Source organism: Myzus persicae, unplaced genomic scaffold (genome assembly GCF_001856785.1).
Source record: "Myzus persicae strain clone G006 unplaced genomic scaffold, MPER_G0061.0, whole genome shotgun sequence".
NCBI lineage: Eukaryota > Metazoa > Arthropoda > Insecta > Hemiptera > Aphididae > Myzus > Myzus persicae.
In genome coordinates this window covers 13,232-35,449 of record NW_019100685.1, presented here as the reverse complement: position 1 = coordinate 35,449, position 22,218 = coordinate 13,232, and the positions used below count along the sequence as shown (strand labels likewise).

Here is a 22,218-nt window from a genome sequence, read left to right as displayed (position 1 = left end):
CTCTCTGGGTGGTAGTGCAAAACTCTATGCTTCAGTAAACATCTAATTATAATTTAATAAAATAAATGTTTGAATTATTTATATATTATTTATTTAGCCTAAAGAGAATATGTACCTAAAGCGCATTTTCAGAATACCATTACATCTTTCAATTGTTGACCTTGTACTTGTATGCCAATTATTATAACCAGCATCAGGAGAATCTGGCGCTGGGTCACTTAGTGGCGTTAAAAGTCAAGATCTTAGTGGATATCCTGAATCACCTACAGAAGATATTTTACTGAATATATAAAATGTATCTTATACCAATTACAGAGAAGATTGGTAATTTATACCTAAGAGAAAATATGATGAATGACCATTACTATGTAAATTTTCCATGTACGTTGATTCACTACTTTGACGCCATATATAGGAGTCATGAGTACTACCAGGAAAATTAGCATTTACGTTTAAAATTCTAGCATCTGAATCACAAACCTTGAATTGTATAATTTAATGAAATGTTAAAGTAATAGCAGAGACGTATTTAGGGGGGGCCAGGGGGGGCTTGGGCCCTGGGCGCCAAATTTTGAGAGGGCGCCAGCCACTAGGCGTTAGAATGGTAGAATCATAGAAAATCGTAAAAATAATTATTTTATATCATTGCCATGAAAATGTTTATATTATTATCATGTCAAAATCATAGACCTACTTCATCATACTATGTACCAACTACACAAAATTGATTACTGATAGCCTACCATGTGTAATACTGAAGTTGGTAGTAGTGACTTTGGTAGTTTGGTCTATGCATTTTAATATTTTTACTCTTTTGTATGTTATACGTTATACCTATGCCTAATGCTCTGTATTGCAGTATCCAGTCTTGAATAAGGTAAATATTTGCATTTTGATTATTATTTTCAGTTTTAATATTAACGTTATTATTATTTATTATCAAATGTAATTTGTATCCTGCGTACTGAGCTTATGGAGCTTTTATTATTCAATATTATGCTTATTGCTTATCTTATTTTTTTTAAGCTTGCTAATGTTATGAACTTCTAATGCTACATTTCTGTCTTGTTGGATTCTTATTTTAAACGCGGCGATGGTTTATAGTAAAAAGCTTAGTGGAGCAGAAAACCGAAAACGCTCTCATGCAAAAAGTGAAGCTCAAGCCAAAATTATTTCAAAAACTGCTAAATTACAAACCTATTTTAGGTGCCCAGATAGACAGCCTAACCAAAGTATGTTTATTTACTTACAAAACTATGCCTGTTATTAATTTTGCAAATATCATGTACCTATAATCTATATATAGTATATACATATTGTTATGTTATTTATTATTCAATGTACATAATTTAAACTAAAATGTAGATATATTTAATAATCGTTATTTATGCTTAAATGCTTTCAGTTGAAAATGAAGTAAATAATACAAGCAAAAATGATCATAGCTGTACTGTTAAGGAATATAATCTATCTAATCCAGACTATCAAATTTTATCAAATAAGAGCAGTACCGAAACTAGTAAAACTCAATTGTCTACAGAATCTAAAGAAATAAATAATACACCAACACCATGTTTGTCCATGCACGAAGATAACAGTCTTCTTAAAAAATGTATCATTCCTGAGTAAGATTTTTTTTTCATAATAAGTTACAACTATAAATATGCACATAGGAAGACTATTTTTTTTTAGTAGTTTCTTATGTCAAATTATGTTAGAAATTAAAATATAAATAAATTTAGTACACTGTACGCTACTACACTCTGTTCATTTAAAATGATACCAACTAATACCACTATTCTCTAGTTAGATTATGAATTAATCTCTATTGCCTAATGCCTGAATGTTTATTTAAAAATTGTTATAATATAGTTATATATGTATAGTATATTAAATGAATATATTTTATCTTTAGAAATGACCCTGTCAATTGGATGAAAAATCAAGAAACGATAGATTATTTATCAATAAATGGATTTAATCAAAATTTGGAGAACAATAATTTCCATAAATCAAAAAGAACTTTTAATCGAATAATTGGTGGTGTTAGACATACTCGTTTTCGATATTTGTCAAAAAGTTTCTTTGTATCTACTCTTGTTAATGGTGAAAAAATTAACCGAACCTTTTTGGTTTACTCAGAAAGTAAAGGATCAATATTTTGTGCACCCTGCTACTTATTTGGTGGTACTACATCGTTTGCCACAGTTGGCTTTTCAGATTGGAAAAAAGGAGAAGAAAAAATTAAGCGTCATGAAAATTCAAAAAACCACAAACTGTGTGTAATTAAAATGAAAGAAAGAGGAGAAGTATTAAATCGAATCGATCAAAAGCTGATGTATCAAGTAGAAACGGAAATAAGTTATTGGAAAAATGTATTGACTAGAGTTGTAGCTGTTGTTAAATCACTTTCTTCTCGTGGACTGTCCTTTAGAGGTGATGATGACTATTTTGGATCAGTTCATAATGGGAACTTCATGATGAGCTTAGAGCTTATTGCTCAATTCGATCCTTTTTTAGCACAGCATATTGAAAAGTTTGGCAATAAAGGAAAAGGTTCAACATCATACCTATCTTGTAATATATATGAGCAGTTCATGAGTATAATGGCAGATAATGTTTTACAACAAATGGTAAAAGAAATAAAGGAAGCTAAATATTTTTCCATCAGTATTGATTCTACTCCTGACATTAGCCATGTAGATCAACTATCATTTATTTTTCGGTATGTTCAAAATAATGGCAGTCCGGTAGAAAGATTTTTAGGGTTTTTACCCAATTCTGGTCATAAATCTGAAGAATTAGCAGATGCTGTATTTTTAGTTTTAGAATCGCATGGATTAGATATAAACAACTGCCGTGGTCAAAGTTACGACAATGCGTCTAACATGTGTGGTATGTATACAGGACTTCAAGCTCGCATTAAAGAAGTTAATCCTTTAGCTACATTTGTACCATGCTCGGCACACAGTTTAAATCTTGTTGGTGAATGCGCTGTAGACTGTTGTAGAAATGCTTCTGAATTTTTTAATCTGCTTCAAAATATTTATAAATTTTTCAGTTCTTTTACACATAGATGGGAAAAACTTCAGACCAATTTAACTAAAAGAGAAAATGTATCACTTAAAAAACTATCAGATACCAGGTGGTCAGCAAGATCTGATGCAAGTATTAGTTTAAACAAAAATTGGAATGAAATAATTAATACACTGTCTTTTATCAAAAATGATAAATCAGAAAAATCAATCACAAGATCAGAAGCTAATGGACTATGTTTAAAATTAGACTGTCTTGAAACAGCTATTATGGCCACATTATGGGGTGATATACTAGAAAGATTCAACAAAACTAGTAAACAATTGCAATCAGTTGAGATTGATTTAGAAACAGTGGTATGTTTATACGAATCGTTAATTCGATATGTATTAGATTTAAGGAGTATGTTTGATGTCTATGAAGAGAGAGCAATTAATAAATCGGGACACAAAACATATCAAGAAATACGCAAAAGAAAAAGAAAATTAACTGCAGATGAAAAAAGAGAAGGAGAAATAAATTTTGAAATTCGAGACTCTTTTAGGATTAATACTTATTACGCTATTATTGACAATCTACATTCTGAACTAGGAAGAAGAAAATTCTACTATGATGAATCCAATAAAAAATTTAACTTTTTATTTCAAATAATAAAATTATCACCATCAGAAGTTTATAAAAAAGCAGAAATACTTCAAAATATATATACAAATGATCTTTCGTCTTCATTTGCTAACGAGTTTATACAATTTAGAAGCTATTTAATGAGCTTAACTGAAAACATAAGACCTAAAACTGTAATGGATGTTTGTAAAATGATCAGAACTGAAAAACTTCAAGAACTGTTTCCTTACGTAGATATAGCATTAAGGATGTATTTATGCTGTCCAACATCCAATTGTTCAGCCGAGAGATCATTTTCAGCATTAAAGAGGGTTAAATCTTATTTGAGGTCGAGAATGACTGATGATCGTCTTAATAGGTTAGCAATCTTGTCGATTGAATCTACACTTACTATGGATATGAGTTTTAATGACATTATAAATACATTTGCAAAACAAAATTAACGAAGAAAACTATATTTTTTTCTAAATGTTTATTAATTAATTTACCGTAATATATATATTTGCATTGAAAATGTTTTTGTTTTTTAATCATCACTCCATATCAGAGTTAACAGTTATTATTAAAAGAGGGCGCCTTTAAGGAACAGCCAAAAACATAAATACGTCTCTGAGTAATAGTATATCTTTGGTCCCAGGTAGAAAGGGCTTAAGTCAATTTTTCACAAAAATGGTTTTTTCCGTATATTTAAAGCTTGATTTTCGCTGATTTTTTTGGTCTAATTGGCATAAGTCAATGACGATTGTTACTCAAATTACTGAAGAAATAAATAGGGCGTATGTGGAGTTTTTCCACTTTAAGTTTGGTAGAAAGGGCATAACATGACTTATGTAACACTTTATTGTACCGGTATAAAAGACTTAATATGACTTATGCCTTTTGTATCAATTTATTGTACAGGTATAAAAGGCTTATTTTGACTTATGCCTTTTGTAGCATGATTATCATATGTCCATAAATAGCATAAGTCAAGAATAAAATGTTTAGTACAAAATCATTATTAGTGATATCAAAAATTCTCATAATAATAAATTATTAATGTATTATAATAATAACAAAAACGATAATTACTATTATCACAAATTGTACAAAAATAGTATAGATAATATTATCATATTATAGTCTGTTTTTAAATAACTTAATAATATTATTATGTTTTGAAAATGTTCATATTATTAACCAATAACCGCGGTATTGTTGTATAACTTAAGTAAAAATGCTGGTGTTTATCAAACTTTTCGCTCCAATTTAGTTTATTAACCCATAAACGCCGTGCGTTGCCATATGGCATCATAGGTAGACCTATTTTTAGAAGTTTATTTCTCATTGGGAATTTTACCTACTGCAGCGGCAATAACATTATGTAATAGTATATTATTTCAAGATAAGATACGGGTAAAATCGATTCCGTTTATTATTATCATTTTGGTTATATCGTTGTTTGACTTTGTGCATTGCCGTCGTTCTACGAAAAATGGATCTTTCTTTCGAGTAAGTAAATTTTGGAATACTTTTATTGTATATAATTTTTTTTTTCTATGTAAAATGCATTTAGTACAATATTATCTATATAGTTACGTACAAAAAAATAAATAAATACTAACATTCACGTATTTATATAAGGTTGAAGTTCAATGTTGCCATTTGGCAACACTAGGCGTTTATAGGACTGTTTTTAATAGAATTTTCATTTTTTCGATTAGAAATGGGTTTTCACTCTCCGAGGCGTTAGATATTCTTTTAAATGAAGATATAGAGGGAGATATTTTTATTGAACCTCCTTATCCTCATGTTGAGTCAGATGGAGATTCCGCAGATGAGGATGGGAGTGGGTAAGTCCCTTATTTATTTTCATTTTATTCATAACCAAATTTATAAAAATACCATTTTTCCCTACTAGTTTCGTTGACAATCTCAGTTCTCGGCAATTGTTAGCAAATGCTGAAATTCGGTTTCAAAACAATGAACGTTTAGGCGTTAATTATGAAGTCAGTCAAAATAATATTTCTCAAGTTCATACTACACGTGAAACTTCAATCGTAGGACCTAATCAGTTTTCGGATAAATATAAAAAGTGGATGAGCACTCGTATAAAATCGAAACGTAAACCGTGTTGGATAAAGGAGGCCGACTTTGATATTGAAACGACAACTGTATTTCCTAAACCCGACTACTCAAAATATCAAAATATGTCCATAACCGAAATTTTCGAAAAGTTTATTGACGATGAAATAATACAACATTTTGTAGTAGAAACCAAGAATTACGCATTATTTTTAAATTGTCCCGATCCCAATATTACTGTCAACGAAATTCGATGTTTTTTGGCAATTTTGTACGTAAGTGGCTATAATGATTTACCATCAAAACGTCATTATTGGGATAATGGTGATGACATGAAAAATATTGCTGTATCCCAATCAATGCGCAGAGACAGGTTTTTGCAAATTTGTCGTTTTTTTCACTGTTCTAATAATACAGAAATTAACCAGAATGACAAGGGTTGGAAAATTCGCCCTTTTATGGAAATGTTGAAAAAACGATGTGTTGATAATTTCGTACCAGAAGAGCATTTGGCATACGACGAAAGTATGGTGAAATACTTTGGACGGCATAGCTGTAAGCAATTCATCAGGGGAAAACCAATACGATTTGGGTATAAAATATGGTGTCTGAACACAAAGGATGGTTATCTAGTGAATTTTGATCTTTATCAGGGCAAAAACCTCAAATCGAATTCTGATTATGAAAAATTATTTGGTAAGGCTGCTAGCCCACTTTTGGTATTGTTAGATGAAATTCCGGATAATAAAAGAAAATTAAAATATAATATTTATATGGACAATTTATTTTCAAGTCCCGCTTTATTTTCATTCTTGAGATTTCGTGGATATAGTGCCATTGGTACAATTCGTGATAATAGGATTCCAAAAAATTGCCCATTGACAAACAAAACAGAATTTAAAAAAAAAAATCGTGGATATTTTGAGACTGCTATGGAGAGGAATGATGGACTATTGTATCTACGTTGGATGGACAATGCCGTCGTTACGATGATTTCATCGTCGTGTGGTTCTCAACATGTCGGACAAGTAAAACGATTTTCGCAAAAAGAAAAACGAAATGTATTAGTCCCAAGACCAAGACTTATTGCAAAATACAATACGTATATGGGCGGTACGGATCAAATGGACCAGAATATTGCATGCTACCGTATTGGTATTAGAGGGAAAAAATGGTACTGGCCTTTGATAACATGGATGTTCGATGTAGCTCTCCAAAATAGTTGGATTTTATACAACAAAGCAGGGGGAACAAAAATTAATCAACTTGATTTCAAAAGAGAAATCGTAAATGTTTATTTACGAAGTTATCAAACTAAGCCAAAAGCAATCGGAAGACCATCAAAATCAACATTTTCGACTGATTGTCGGGTTTCAGACTCAATCAGATTTGACAAAATAGATCATATGGTAAAACAAACTGAAGATAAAAAAAAGAAAAGGTGTGCTGGAAAGAATTGTAAGTCAATTATGAGAACAATGTGCTCAAAATGCAATGTAGGATTATGTATCGATTGTTTTATACCATTCCANCGAAATGACCAGTTCATCAAAGCGTTCTTCACCAGGTAAATATTCCAATTAATGATAATAATAATAATATATTATTATAATAAGTAATAAAAAATATGATATTTACTTTAATATTCTATTTAATTAACAGCCACAAAATATAATGAATCAAGTCATTTTATCAAGCAAAAAAAAACAAACATCATCAGATGATTCAGGTAAAGTATCGATAACTAATTCAGAAATACACATTTTAACATTTTAACTGTGGGTAACAAATTAAGTGAAATTATTTTAATTAGTATTATGACCAACAGACATGTCAGATGTAGATGATTCAGATCTTGATAAAGACTATAAACCTGAATCAAGGGAGTGTGATTCATCAGATTTATCAGGTCATGAAGATGATATTGAAAAATTGATGCAACACTCTTTTATAAAAAAACATCATAAACGATAATCCTCGCACAGGTGATTAATTTATTTTTATTTTAACATTTTAAAAAGTTACTTATATTGTAACTTAATACTGAATTGCATTACTGTAATAATTACTATTGTATAGTAATTATTGAATGATAATAGTCACTGTAATACTCTTTATTAATATTAAATACACAAAATACTATTAAACTAATAAAATCATTGAAGAACCTATCTAATTATATTATATTATATTTTAATATTACTAGTTGTTCAACAAGATGACATTGAAACTCCATCTGGAGGAAATTTAACAATTTTTAATACTTTAGGTAAGAATGGTAATAGGTACAATAATACTATGAATACCATAGTACACATGAATATAAATTTATTGTGTAACATTTTATAATAATCATTAATTTATTAGATTTTGAAGAAAGTACAGAATATAATGAAATTCATGACCTTCTGGAAAATAATATTATACCACTGAAAAATATCACAGGTGCTTAAATTATTATAATATTAAATTCACAAAATAATATTATACTAATAAAATTAATATAAAATCATTGAGGTACTTATCTAATTTTATATTATATTTTAATATTATTAGTTGTTCAGCAAGATGACATTGAAGCTCCATCTGGAGGAACTCTAACAGCCTTAACGACTTTAGGTAAGAATGGTAATAGGTACAATTATACTATGAACACCATAATGCACATGAACAGAAATTCAGTGTGTACTATTTTATAATAATCGTTATTAATTATTAGATTTTGAAGAAAGTACAAACGATGAAACTCATGACCCTTTGCACAATAATATACCACTGCAAAATACCACAGGTGCTTAAATCATTATAATATTAATTACACAAAACACTATTAAACTAATAAAATTAATAATTATATTTGCAGGTAGTGAAGACAATATAGCACAAACAGATGAGAATATTCCTGCTAAGCCTTTTGCGAGAAAAGTTAGAAAGCAACGTACTACAAATCGTTTTAAAGGTTTATCATATGAAACTGCAAAAGGAAGAAAAATACCTTGTCGTTCTGATGGTTGGATGAACAAAAAAAAAACAATTTTTCGTGAGTATTTTAATCTTGACTGTCATACTCGGAGATCAGACTTTATTGCTTCATCAATTACACAAAAGAAAACTATAGTAACAAGGAAAAGAGTTGAGACATCATTGAAAGAAAGACATTTTACATATAACTACTTTTTTTCTATTAATGGTGTCCGTAAATAAGTTTGCAAAAAATGTTTCTTGATAACTTTAGACGAAAAAGAAAAATTTGTAAGAAAAGTTATAGAAAAAAAAGAACAATTCAGTCACAGGCATTACACAAAAAGATCAACGTGGGCTTGGACCATCACCCAATAAAATTAGTGAATCTGTTATTATGGATGTCCATAGACATATTAATTCTTTTCCTGCATATGAGAGTCATTATACACGAAGAACAAACCAAAAAAAATATTTACCTGCCCATCTAAATCTTTCAAAAATGTATGAATTGTATCGATTGACAACCAGTGAACCAGTTGGAAGAACTACTTATGAAAAACAATTTAAAACTACTAATCTGCATTTTAAAGTGCCAAAAGCTGATACATGTCACAAATGTGATACATTCAAAATGCGAATTTAAAAACAAATTTAATTACTGAACGTGATAAACATGTTAAAAATGCAGACAATGCCTATAGTTCCAAGCGTCATGACAAAGAAGTATCAAAATTGGATCCAACAAGAGTTTGTATTGCTTTTGATCTCCAACAATGTTTACCAACACCTTTCTTGGAGACTTCTGTAGCTTTTTATAAACGCTTATACTGGACTTACAACTTGACCACACATGATCTCAATTCAGGTCAAGCTTCATGTTATTTATGGCATGAAGCAATTGCACATAGAGGAGGAAATGAAATTGCATCATGTGTATATACTAATCTTGTGCAGCTGCCTGATACTGTAAATATATTCAGATTCTTGCGCTGGACAAAACAAAAATTCTCATTTGTCTATTATGTTTTTTTATTTGCTATCGCAGAAAACAAGTCTGAATGAGATAAACCACAAATTTTTGGATATGGAATGCGATACCGATCATTCTCTTATTGAAAAGCAAAAAAAATCTGAAATCACTGTAGCTCACCCAAGAGATTGGGCAACTTTAATAAGTTGCACAAACAAAAAAAAACCATTTCATGTCCATGAGATGAAACAAAATGAATTTTTGAACTTTGCTAAAATTGTCAAAGGACCTTTAGTTTTAAGAAAAGTTAATGAAGAAGGGGACAAGTTTCTATGGCATGATGTATCGTGGGCCAGGTATAGTTCTTCAATGATAGGTAAAATGTATTACAAAAAAGTCTAAATGAAGATGAACCATTTAAAACATTAAATTTAAGAAGAAGGGGAACAAGAAATGTAGAATTTGCATTAGAACCAGCATACAATGAACCATTACCTATTTCAAAAGAAAAGAAAAAAGACTTAATAGATCTCCTTCCTTTAATTCCTGATATCTACCATGATTTTTATAAAAATATAAAAAGCAATGATAGTGAAGATCCATCCTATGATCCAGATCTCAGCGAATCTGATTAAATCTAATCATTCTATGTTAAATAAAACTAAAAGGAAAATTATTTATTTTATTAATTCTTATATTAAAAAAGTTAAAATCTATTTAACAATTTTTTATTATTATGTTTTAAGACTCATTTGTTATATACTTAAATTCTTATATCAAAATATTATATGATGTACTATTGATTAAAAATGTGTTCTAAAGTATTAATTTTTAATTAAGCACCTACTAGATATTATTATAATGAGTTCCTTTTTATTAAAGGTAAAATATTTAGGTTTTGATCAAAATCACATAAGTCATAATTTATTTGATCCAAAAGGCTTATGTTGTAAAAAAAAAGACTTAAGTCAGAAAGAGTGAAATCCAAAAGGCTTAACTACAGTTAAGTCTATAAATAATTATAAATTCAAGAATTTTAAGTCATAAATGTACATAGAATTTAATTAAAATACATAAATGATTTCTATAATATTCATGGTTGTAATTCTAAAACTTGTAGGAATTTCCAAACTTTCAAACAGCTGTTCTGAAAAGTTGATAAAATTGACTTAAGCTCTTTCTATCTGGGACCAAAGATATAGTATTCAAGAAAGTATTAACTACCAGGTAAGTATTAGGTAAGTAGTAGGTAAGTATTACACTTTACACGTCAATTAATAAATCTAGTTAATAAAAAATAGTGTTTTGTGTAATTATTTCAGTTACAACATACAAATAATAATTTTATGAATTTCCCATGTATACAAAAAGTTATTTTTGAATGTACAAAAATAAAGGTATCTGTTTTATTTTAATAAGATTCAAGCTTTACATAACTTATATTTATTGTTATTTGTTTATGATTTAAACTAAATTTATTACTGTATTAATTATAAGGTTACTTTAGTGCCTATTTTTATTACTTACTAGTTGAGTGTTTATACTGTGATATCCTTTCCTGTTAACGTAAATATGTTCCGGATATAGTCCATTAGAATTAGGTGGAAAAATTGCTATATGGGTGTAATCTAATAAATCTATGCAACCTATAACTCCCGGTACACCAGATTTTCGTAAAATCTAAATATTATTATTAAACAGTTTTACATTTTTAGTATAACTGTATAGGTAATTGATATTCAGTTATTATGGATATAGGACATAAGGTATGTCGTATGAGTGAAGACCGATATTATATTAGGTACCCATATTTAAGTATTAAATCATTTAAATTGATTTTTTTTTTTTTGAGATTATTTAATTACAGTTATAGCCTATATAGGTATTAAAATAATAAAGTTTTTATGTAGACCCCCCCCCTCCCCCATGCCAATACCTAATGTTTAAACCTTGATATTTAAATAATTTAGGTATAATATTCACCCTCTTCTGATAGTATTAAGTTTTTCAAAACTATCTGGAAAATGGATATAACGCTTGACAACATCAGATATATTCATTGCATCAGTGACCTCAGCTATGCATCGACTCACAGAAGCTTGGCTTAAGCCTGAAGACCTGTTATCTCCTATATCAAGTTGATAAGATCCACTTGCAAAAAATCGCAATGCTGTCAAAACTGATTGACAATTTTTATTAGGTACTATACCTACACCTACTTATGTAATGCATAAGCTATAACTTCGTATAAATCTTTGAATCTCAACATACTTTCGTGACAACGTGTTTCACACATTTTTATAAGGGTACTTTGTTGGGTACTCGGAATATGTTTTATTATATATTCTTTTAAAACCTCAGATCTCATTGGAGATTTTCGAAAGAAATTTATGATTGTTGAGACTAAACCAATACAATTTCGTATTTCAGGAATGGTACAAGATTTTCCTATCGCTAAATTGAGTGAATGAGTCGCGCAGTGAACGTAAAGCGCATGTGGTATTTCATCTCCAATATACTTTTGAACACCACTATACAAGCCACTCATTGCACTCGCCCCATCATAACCTTGACCGACTATTTATCTCTCGGATTTACTAAAACTACGATATATGGTGAAGAACGGCCTCAGTGTGTAGTATATTTAACTGCATTAGCATCTGATAGTATGAAATCCAATAAATTAAGGAGGCATTTAGAAACAAAACATGTTGAACTAGTTAACAAACCTAAGGAATTTTTTGCTCGGAAGTGTAGCAGCTTTCAATCTACTCAACAGACATTTCAAAAAATGACAACTGTGCATTCCAAAGCTCTTTTAGCGTCTTTTAAGGTTGCTCATAGAATTTCCAAATGCAAAAAGCCTCACACAGTAGGTGAAATTCTTATATTACCAGCAGCTGTTGATATTGTTTCTACTATGTTTGGAGACAATTTGGCTCAACAACTGAAATCCATACCTCTTTCCAATGACACTGTGTCTCGGCGAATATCAGATATTTCGGAATATCTCAATGAACAATTATTTGAAAAACTAAAAAATAACGTTTTTGGCCTAAAAGTTGATGAAGCGACTGATAAACATAGGCAATCTTTTTTATTGGCTTATGTTAGATTTATTGATGATAAGGATATAAGAGAAGAAATACTTTTTTGTAAGCCCTTAACCACTAATGCTACTGGAAAGGGTACTTTTGATATTATTGACAATTTTTTTAAACAACATGATGTGATATGGATGAAATGCGTTGGTTTATGCACGGATGGAGCAAGGGCTATGGCAGGCCAGTACAATTGGCTTCAAGGTTTGGTTAAAGCTGTTGCCCCAAACATTAAATGGACCCATTGCATCATTCATAGAGAGGCTCTAGCTTCAAAAGATTTGAGCCTCAGCCTAAATGAATTTCTTCAAACTGTCGTTAAAACAGTAAATTTAATAAAAGCAGAGCCACTACAGTCAAGGTTGTTTAAAGTTTTGTGTGAAGAAATTGGCTCGGAGCATACAGCACTGCTATTTCACACCGAAGCTCGGTGGCTATCTCGGTCATTTGATTTATTTCAGGTAACTTACTTAACAGAAATAGTTTTCAGTTGTTTAGGATCTTCTTCTTTTTTGGAATTTTGTTTTTTCGTGTTAATATAATCAATAAAACATTGATCTGCCACATCTGAAGTGTTCGGTTTTTTTAAATTTTGGAGTAAATACTTGTTTATAACTAGATTTAGACATGTTTGAAATGTCTGCTGCTGATTCGAAGGTATTTTCTTCGGTGTTTTCGACTTCATCAATGTCGTTAAATTCATCGTCCATAACATTTGAAGGGGAAGAAAGATTTTCGGGATTATCTACACTTCTGACTCCATTAATATACGGTAAAACAAATTGAATATGTTAAGTCATATAGTATATTTTAGAATCTTTTTGATCGGAACCACTTGGTGGTTTTTGTCTCCTTACAAACACTGTAAGGTTCCCCCATTTTTCTTTGCAGTTTTCCGCTGTAACGAATTTATATCGTTATTAATATTAAAATTATAATTAAGGCTCCAAAATTTCATGTAATTTACTTTATAATAAATAATAAAAATATTTATACAAATCATAATATTTAAAAACTGATTTTCAGATATTTGGCTACAGGTTGCAATTTTAGTGCCTTGGCATTTTATTTTGCGAGAGGTAACAATACTGTCAGTAAAATCATTGCTGACACAACACAAAATATATGGGAGTGTTTAAAAAAACTATATATGCCAGTACCAAGTGCTGAAAAATGGAAAACAATAGCTGATAGATTTCAAGATTTGTGGAATCTCCCAAACTCTATATTTTTTTTAAGAATAATAATATCAAATACTTCATTAATGATGATATGGGATGATATTACAATAAATAATGAAAATATGTCTTACTTAACTATAAGAAAACTTCACCAAGACATACTCGAACATCTTTTTATTTATTTGAAAGGAATGACAGGTTCTGCTTTAAATTTCATAACGATTCTTGCTTAACGATTTATAGCTTTTGTAGACATCGAAAAAGCATTTGATAATGTGAACTGGAAGTTAATGTTTGATATGATGACAAGAGTGGGGATAAAACAGGCAGACAGGAAACTGCTGTACAAACTATACAAAGATGAGTTGGCGGTTATAAAAATCCAAGATAACGTAGAAGAAGCGAAAATAAACAAAGGAGTGAGGCAAGGATGCACTCTATCACCAATTATATTCAATGCATACATTCAAGAAGCAATAGAAAAGATAAAAGAGGATACCAACCTAGGGATAATAGTGAATGGTCATAAAATAAGTATGCTGCGCTTCGCCGATGATATAGCGTTAATTGCTGAGACAGAAGAAGATTTACAACAACTAATCAAATCTATGGACGAAATTTTTATCAAGGATTTGCGTATGAAAATAAATGTACAAAAAACAAAAGTACTCGTATGTGGAAGGGAGAATGTGACCAGAACACAGATAAAGCTACGAGGAAACCAGACAGTAAAACAAGTAGATGAATTTGCATACCTAGGAAGCATCATCAGTAATGATGGAAGAAATAGTAGTGAATTAATAAAACGCATCTGTCAAGCGAAAATAGCATTTAACAGCAAGAAAACTCTTCTTGCATCAAGAAACGTTAGCCTAAAAATAAGGAAAAATCTATTGAAGACATATGTATGGAGTATAGTGAAACCTGGACAATAACAATGGGAAATCGAAGAAGGCTAGAATCGTTTGAAATGTGGTGCTACAGAAGAATGTTGAGAATAAGCTGGATGGACAGAATAACAAATGAATAGGTGCTAGAGAGGATATCAGAAGAAAAATTAATATGGAAAAGTATAGTTAGAAGAAGAAACGAATGGATAGGCCATATAATGCGACACGAAGGACTACTAAAATTGATCATAGAAGGATGCATAGACGGTAAAAACCATAGGGGGAGACCAAGATTAGAGTATATTCAACAAATAATTAAGGACCAAGGATGCAACTCATACGTAGAAATGAAAAGGATAGCGGATAATAGAGAAGAATGGAAGATGGCTGCAAACCAATCTACGGATTGAAACTATAGAGAGAGAGAGAACGATTCTTGATTTTAAATATCGATAAGACATTTCAACTATCTTTACTAATTTTGATCTTAACCTTTCTATTTAAATCAATATTTAATTACAGTCTTCGCTTGGATATTTTGGGAAAACACTCTGATGTAGTATTTACTAAAAATGCTAACACAGAATTTACATTGGAAACAAATTTGTTGGATGACACTTCTTGTTTAACTAGTCAATTTTTAATTTCATCAGAAATTTATAAAGGTGATGAATTTAAAAGGACGGCAGACTTGTCAAACATTTTTAGTGAATCAGGAGAAACGACCTCCAAAATTCCAAAAGAAAATATTGATTTGTGGGAAGTCTACATTTTTTTAAAAAATTGTCGATCATTCAAGTCTAATTAAAATAATGTTAGTTGACAATTATACGCTAGACTTCAGTGAAAAATAATTACTATTAAAAGCGTTTTCGGCAGAACAACAACGACGAACTTTATATCCGTCTATTTCTAAATCCTCGAGGTTTCTAATAGTTTGAATATTATTTAAATGTAGCAAAAACTCCATAGTTAAAATAAATTAACTTACTAATTACAATTACTTAAAACAATAAACCAATGGTACTCGTAATTAGAAATGAGATATATTTATTAGAATAAATACTAAGAAAGATAAGAAAAAAAATTATATTCGTGAACTAATAAGATTGAGCAATAAGAAAAATAATACAATGATCGAATAACCCGATTAAAAATTAGACTACTAATCATTAGATTAAGTTTAAAAATAACATTTTTGCTAGTTGATCTAAAAGATGGTCGAAAATGTATACATTAGATTACTAATTCAATTAGATCAAGTTCAAAAATAGACCCCCAGGAAATGCAATGTATAAGTATTGTCTCACACTGCAGTACTGGAATGAAGTTTAATCGATGGTATTTGGCTATATTTGCCAATACCTACATTCTATATAATGATATGCGAGCACATTTCTTATCGTACTAATTGTGGTGACACAGCCGGTATCACCACTCGCTATCGCGAGTCAGTCCGACCCGGCGGTCGCAGTTGTTTTATATTCTCTTTATGTTATTTTATGTATGTTCCGTGAATTATTGTAAGGTATCGCGGAATCATTGCCCCCACCGGACGGTCAAACGTTTTGGCGGACAACCGACGTTCGCGCCTGAGTTCCCGCGGGTTTTTCTAATTCTTCTCTTTCCGACGCCCGCCTCGTCTAGTCGGCTTTTGTTTTTGTCAAAATTATTCCGCACAAACCCTCGCAAATAATCCCGCGATCCGCACAGTAAGCGTGCATTTAACCTGTTTTGAATTGTTTTTGCTTAAACTAATAAAAACACCGTACGGACAGCGTATTTTCAGTACGCCTACCAAATACATCCGTGCAGCCTTTTTTTCTTTTCTTACCTTCCTCGTGCGAGAAGCCAGAACGCATTTTCCTAATAAATTGTTGGTCGATAACCGGGCTATAAACAGGTTGCGCCCCACGTTATCAACCACATTAATTTCGTCTATATCAATTGTCGGCACGGACTGGATTAGCATCGAGTGCAATATCTATCAGCCGAAAATGTAACTCAAGAGAGGAGTGCAGGGGGTTACAAAAACTAACTGATTTTATCGCCAACTATAGGTCAAATTGAATTTTAATATATTTTACATTTTAATAATTATTAAGCAATTAAACTTTAAAGGATAATACACTCATCCTAAGTATGTAAATTATGTATAAAATATATCTTGAGGGTTGCTGTATATACAATTTAAATATTATCTTTTTGTATTAACTAAATGAAAATATAGGACTTATGTTACTAGATGGTGTTGAAATTTACTCTATTATTTGATAGGTGGACGTGGAGTGAAGGAAGGGGCATAACATTTGATCGCCCCAACACTCCCAGCCTGTTTAATGAAAGTCCATTATATCTTAGTCTGTGATGGTTGGTAACCTTTTTCCACGAAAGAACCAAAAGTTACAATATACAAATTGTATTAATAGGCCCTAAGTAAATAGAAGGGACTATAGGCTTGCACGCAGCAGCAGCAAGGTGTTGCAGGGTTTTGTTACCCTTGAACGGTTTGAACAAATTTGTAAGGACCAAACAGACGCGAGCCGGGCTGTCGTAAAATTAGCAATCCAAAAAGTGGATTGAATTACCAAACTAATCTTTTCTGTGCTTAAATAAGTCTATATAAATATATTATAACATAGACTACAGTATATAATTATTATTAACTAGCTGGGGTCTTACAAAAAAATATTTATACTGATAACATATTTTACAAATTTAGTTTATTAGGTGGACGTTTGACTAGCTTAGGTCTTTCAGTACTAACACACTTAACCTTATCCTTAGTTAACACACTATTCTTTTGAGAATCTAGTGTTCTTTTTCTAATTCCTCAGTTACCTCTAATTTTTCCCCAATTTCTTCTTCTAGCTTTAAACTAATGTTTTGATCTGTACTACCCACCCTCTCCCTCAACAACTAAACCACAATCTATAACCTGATTCACGTGTCTCTTCCAAATTCTACCATCATCTGATCTCAAGTCATAAATTACAGGAAATAATTTCTGTAACATAACTTGCTTGTACCCATCCATCACCTCCAGTATAATTCCTACACATTACGAAATCACCAACAATATACTCTTTATTTTTATTACCTCTATACCAATTTTTATTTTTATCCAAACTTTTTTTATAATTAACTTTAGCAAAAGGTGTTAACCTATTATAAGATGTAAATAAAGAACGCTTATTGATATAATACATTTTTATTATATATATATTATTTATAATAGTGTTCATCACTGTCTGAATTAAAATTAAAATCTTTGTCAGTATCTAAATCATCATGATCCTCATCAGAAGTCTCTAAATCTGACCCTGAAGCCTGAAGGTATCATTTATCAAACATTTTTCATTTTCTCTTTTTTTACTCAAACTTCTTGAATGTCGATACATTTCTAAACAAAATAATACTTTTTCTTCTTATACACACCACGTAATTTACAAATTATGATACACTAAAATGTATAATGACTTACTAGAATCCGGAAAAAAGTGATTTTAATAAAAATGAATATAAATTTAAATAATGTAATTTATTAAGTGTATAATATAATTATATGAGTGCAGACACTAACTACTGAGTGTTGGTTATTGCAAATGACCACAGAAAATTCCGATATTACACAAAATGTAAAGTAATTAGGTAGATTAGACTGATAGACAGGCTTCTAAGAAAGGCAAATAAAGATAGAAATAATACACGAATAGTACGATAGTGAATATTCTGAGAAAACCAACACAAATTTAATTTTACTAATACATTTTTAGAAAATCAAAAATAACTAAAATACATTCAATAGTAATAAATATTGGTATATCCCATATTCCCACCTACTTATATATGAATTAACCAGCTATTGTGATCAGCAACAACCACTAACTGGGAAAATAAAAAACAATATTTTGCAATAAGCAGACAAATTAGTTGGTCAGCTGCACTAAGCATATCATGGAAAAGAGTTGACGAAAAAATAATGTGTGATAATGGTTCATTGTTAATTTTAACTTTCCATTTAATATACCAGGAAGATTGGTTAAGCAGTTTGGTAAGTATAATTTGGCGGTGACCATTGAGAAGAATTTTTTTTTATTTATACAGAAGGCCTGTGTGCCCTATTGAAGTAGAAAAATTGCAACATTTTAAATTGGTGAGGCCACTGTGGCGGGGGAAATGTACATTTAAAGTTTATGAGAGAAAAGCAATACAAAACTATTAAAGCAAAATGTTAAAAACAATTTATAATTTTCGTTTTAACTGATTTACTGTTTGATTATACCTGTATTATAAAATCGGTAAAATATTTGCCTTGAGTAGTTAACATTTCCAAAACAATCGATGAATCATGTCTGACCAAAAAAAAATCCATTGTACGGTGAATACTTTATTTCCGGAAACAATTCATACAGCTCTTCAAGTATTCTCGGTCGAGGAACATTATGCAGTTCAAAGCTGGCAACTGCTTTACCAACTAGGTCAAATGTGAATTTTTTTAGTTTAGCCATTGGTGACAGATATCCGACAATTGGGCGTCCAGTATACATATCAACTTGCAACCAATGCGTAATTTCTGTCCAGCGCCTTTTTACATTTACTTAATTTATAGGAAAGCGTTCTTTTGATATGCGTTTAGTTTGTTTTGACTTGAAACATGGTGTTTAAATAAATAATGTAAATAATAATATGCCCGGTTCTGTCGTCATAACTAAATCAAAATAAAATACGTAACTAGGTACTTAAAAAATAAGTTGCTTTAGTAAAAATTTCACTTTCATGTACATTTGAATATTATAGGTATCTTTTAAGTATCTACTTAATAATTTTCCCTGCACAGTTTTATAAGAACAGGTGAGTGACTGGATTTCCAATGGTCTTACGGTCCTTTTATATGCTGTTAGTATTTTTGGCAATAGTAAAACTAAAAACCATGCATTTTTCAGTTTGTCTACACGCGCATTGTCTTATCTGCGCAGTTTAATAGAAACAGTTTTGTCAATTAGTATTTTAAATTTATTTCCGATCAACTGCCCAGTTCTGAAAATTACGTCGCATCAACCTACACGCGTACGATTTTGTCTCGAAGATAAAACTGTTCGGTCGAATCTGCACAGTTATAACTGAACGTGTGTGGCCCCCTTTAGAAATAGGTACTAAAACGGAGGGTCAGAATATTGTCTGCAAGTAAGTTGAATATGTGGGTAAATATGACATATATAACAATGTAACTTTTTACGACTTTCTGATTTGATTTTCTAATACAAAGGGTTTCGCTTAATGTGATCACTTTGGTGCAGGTCATTTTGATTCTATTAACCGGTTGATTCTATAAAACAGGGGTCGGGAACTGGCGGACAGCAGAAGTCAAAACTCTGAACCCAGTCAACATGTATATTATTTCTTCTCATTATTCGTTCTATACGTTGAGTAAGACACACAAAATTGTCAGCAAAAATAGGAAGTTCATGAACGAGTGAACAGAACTATATTATTTTGTATTGCCTGAAAGGGTTGGAGCCATTCCAGTCCGTTTAATTTATAATTCAACTATCGCTATTATTCAAAGTGGAAATTTAAAACGGCATTATTATTTTTAAACTGCTTTTTTTAAAATATAAAGATTTGAAAAATATTTTTTCACTGGACCACATTGATTTATTATTTTAATCTTTAGGACTCCAATAGAAATTACTTGCCGAGCCCTGCTATAAAACATTTGCAACATTTTTTTCATAATTCAATCTTTAAATACAATTACATATTTATTTATGATTACATATTTAATGTCAGTGGCGAACCCAGGGGGGTGGACCCCGGGTCCGGACCCCCCCCCCTTGGCTCATGCCATAGTATTTATTTTTATTTCATATTTTTAAAGTTACCCAGAAGTTTTCATCAAAATGTATTGATTATAATTATTATTAGAGCTGGTATATTGTTAATAACACAAAGAATCTGATGTATAGATAAAATCAACGATTGTCAATAACCTATTATATCATAATGATAATATACGTATATAGTTGCAATCAGTGTAAGATAAAATATATGTACATCATATAACGTGATACGTATGTCGTATATCTTAATCCGTGGTTTTTCTATGAGTTTTACTGACTGACCAATAATATATAAATATCAGCGATAAAACGGGCGGTGTTGAGTATAGTGATGTATAGTCTGTACAGTCTGCGATATTTGTTACTACAATATACGTACATTGGAAAAAAAAAAAAAAATAATTATAATTTTTTTCCATAAATGTTGTGTGTACAGTGGATATTTGTGCTTATAATTTTCTATATTCGTATTTCAAGTAAACGTTAAAAATATTATATTAATTCAGCCATGAAACGAAGTATAAATGACTATTTTGTATCAAAAGTGAGGTGTGTAAGTAATAGTTCTAATGTAACAAATAATAGAGATGTTTCGGTTTCAAATTTAACACAAGTTCCGGACAAAGACGAACAAAATGTTATTTTGAGTACTCCGGTGCCTAAAAATTATAGTATATTTGATATAAAACTATATATTGATAAACTATTGACGAAAACCGAAAAAACGGAAGCATTAAATACAATTTGGACGCCAGGTAAAAATTATGATTTTCCTATTACGCTTTATGGTAGTAAAAATTTAAAATTTCAAATGTCGTGGTTTGATAAATGGAGTTGGATTGCATATAGTGGTTTAGATGATGGCATTTATTGCAAATATTGTGTATTGTTTTGCGTCAAACAAGGTGGGAAAGGAGACCAATCGCTTGGGCAGCTTTGCACTCAACCATTAAAAAATTGGAAACACGCAATTGAAAAGCTTAAATCGCACGAAGCTAATAATTATCATATTAATTGTGTTTTAAATTTTCAACATTTGTCTGCGGTAATTTCAGGGGAAGAGTCTTCTGTGTATGACCAAATTAATAAGGTAGCAAAAAAACAAAAAGACGATAATAGGAAAATTATTAGCCCTGTAATTCGATCAGTTATACTCTGTGGTCGTCAGGGAATTGCCTTAAGAGGCCACCAGGATTGTGGTCCATTAAAATTAACTGAACCAAGTGAAAATGATGGCAATTTTCGTGCTTTACTTCGATTTTAAATTAATTTATGGCATAGGTTTTTAAGATAAAATAATATTAAACCCACGAGTGCATTAGACGCACTATCAAAATGTAATCCGGATTTTTATAAAAATGTATATACCTTATTGCACATCCTCGTTGTTCTACCTGTTACATCGTGTGAAGCGGAACGAACATTCTCATCTCTCAAGAGAATTAAAAACTATTTGAGGAACACTACTTCTGAAAATAGGTTGAATGGTTTGGCTAATCTTAATATTCACCGAGAAGTCCCAGTAACAGTGGAAGAAGTTATAAA

At 30.6% G+C, this 22,218-nt stretch overlaps 4 protein-coding genes across 4 annotated transcripts; all 4 read left to right on the top strand.

Annotated features, from left to right (window-relative positions):
• Positions 1-1,093: 1,093 nt before the first annotated feature.
• On the top strand, positions 1,094-5,496 carry LOC111041126. The gene is made up of 6 exons (XM_022325289.1): positions 1,094-1,232; positions 1,406-1,583; positions 1,916-3,168; positions 3,238-3,392; positions 3,777-4,018; positions 5,364-5,496. Exons 1-6 carry the CDS (start codon positions 1,094-1,096, stop codon positions 5,494-5,496), a joined length of 2,100 nt encoding a protein of 699 aa, XP_022180981.1.
• On the top strand, positions 4,913-7,295 carry LOC111041116 (piggyBac transposable element-derived protein 3-like). The gene is made up of 2 exons (XM_022325279.1): positions 4,913-5,492; positions 5,561-7,295. Exon 2 carries the CDS (start codon positions 5,739-5,741, stop codon positions 7,293-7,295), a length of 1,557 nt encoding a protein of 518 aa, XP_022180971.1. The 5' UTR covers positions 4,913-5,492; positions 5,561-5,738.
• A 4,830-nt stretch (positions 7,296-12,125) lies between these two features.
• On the top strand, positions 12,126-13,301 carry LOC111041106 (zinc finger BED domain-containing protein 5-like). Its single transcript, XM_022325270.1, has one exon. The coding sequence runs from the start codon at positions 12,126-12,128 to the stop codon at positions 13,299-13,301; it is 1,176 nt and encodes a 391-aa protein (XP_022180962.1).
• Positions 13,302-21,181: 7,880 nt separating this feature from the next.
• Positions 21,182-21,937, top strand: LOC111041096. The gene has a single exon (XM_022325260.1). The coding sequence runs from the start codon at positions 21,182-21,184 to the stop codon at positions 21,935-21,937; it is 756 nt and encodes a 251-aa protein (XP_022180952.1).
• Positions 21,938-22,218: the final 281 nt, after the last annotated feature.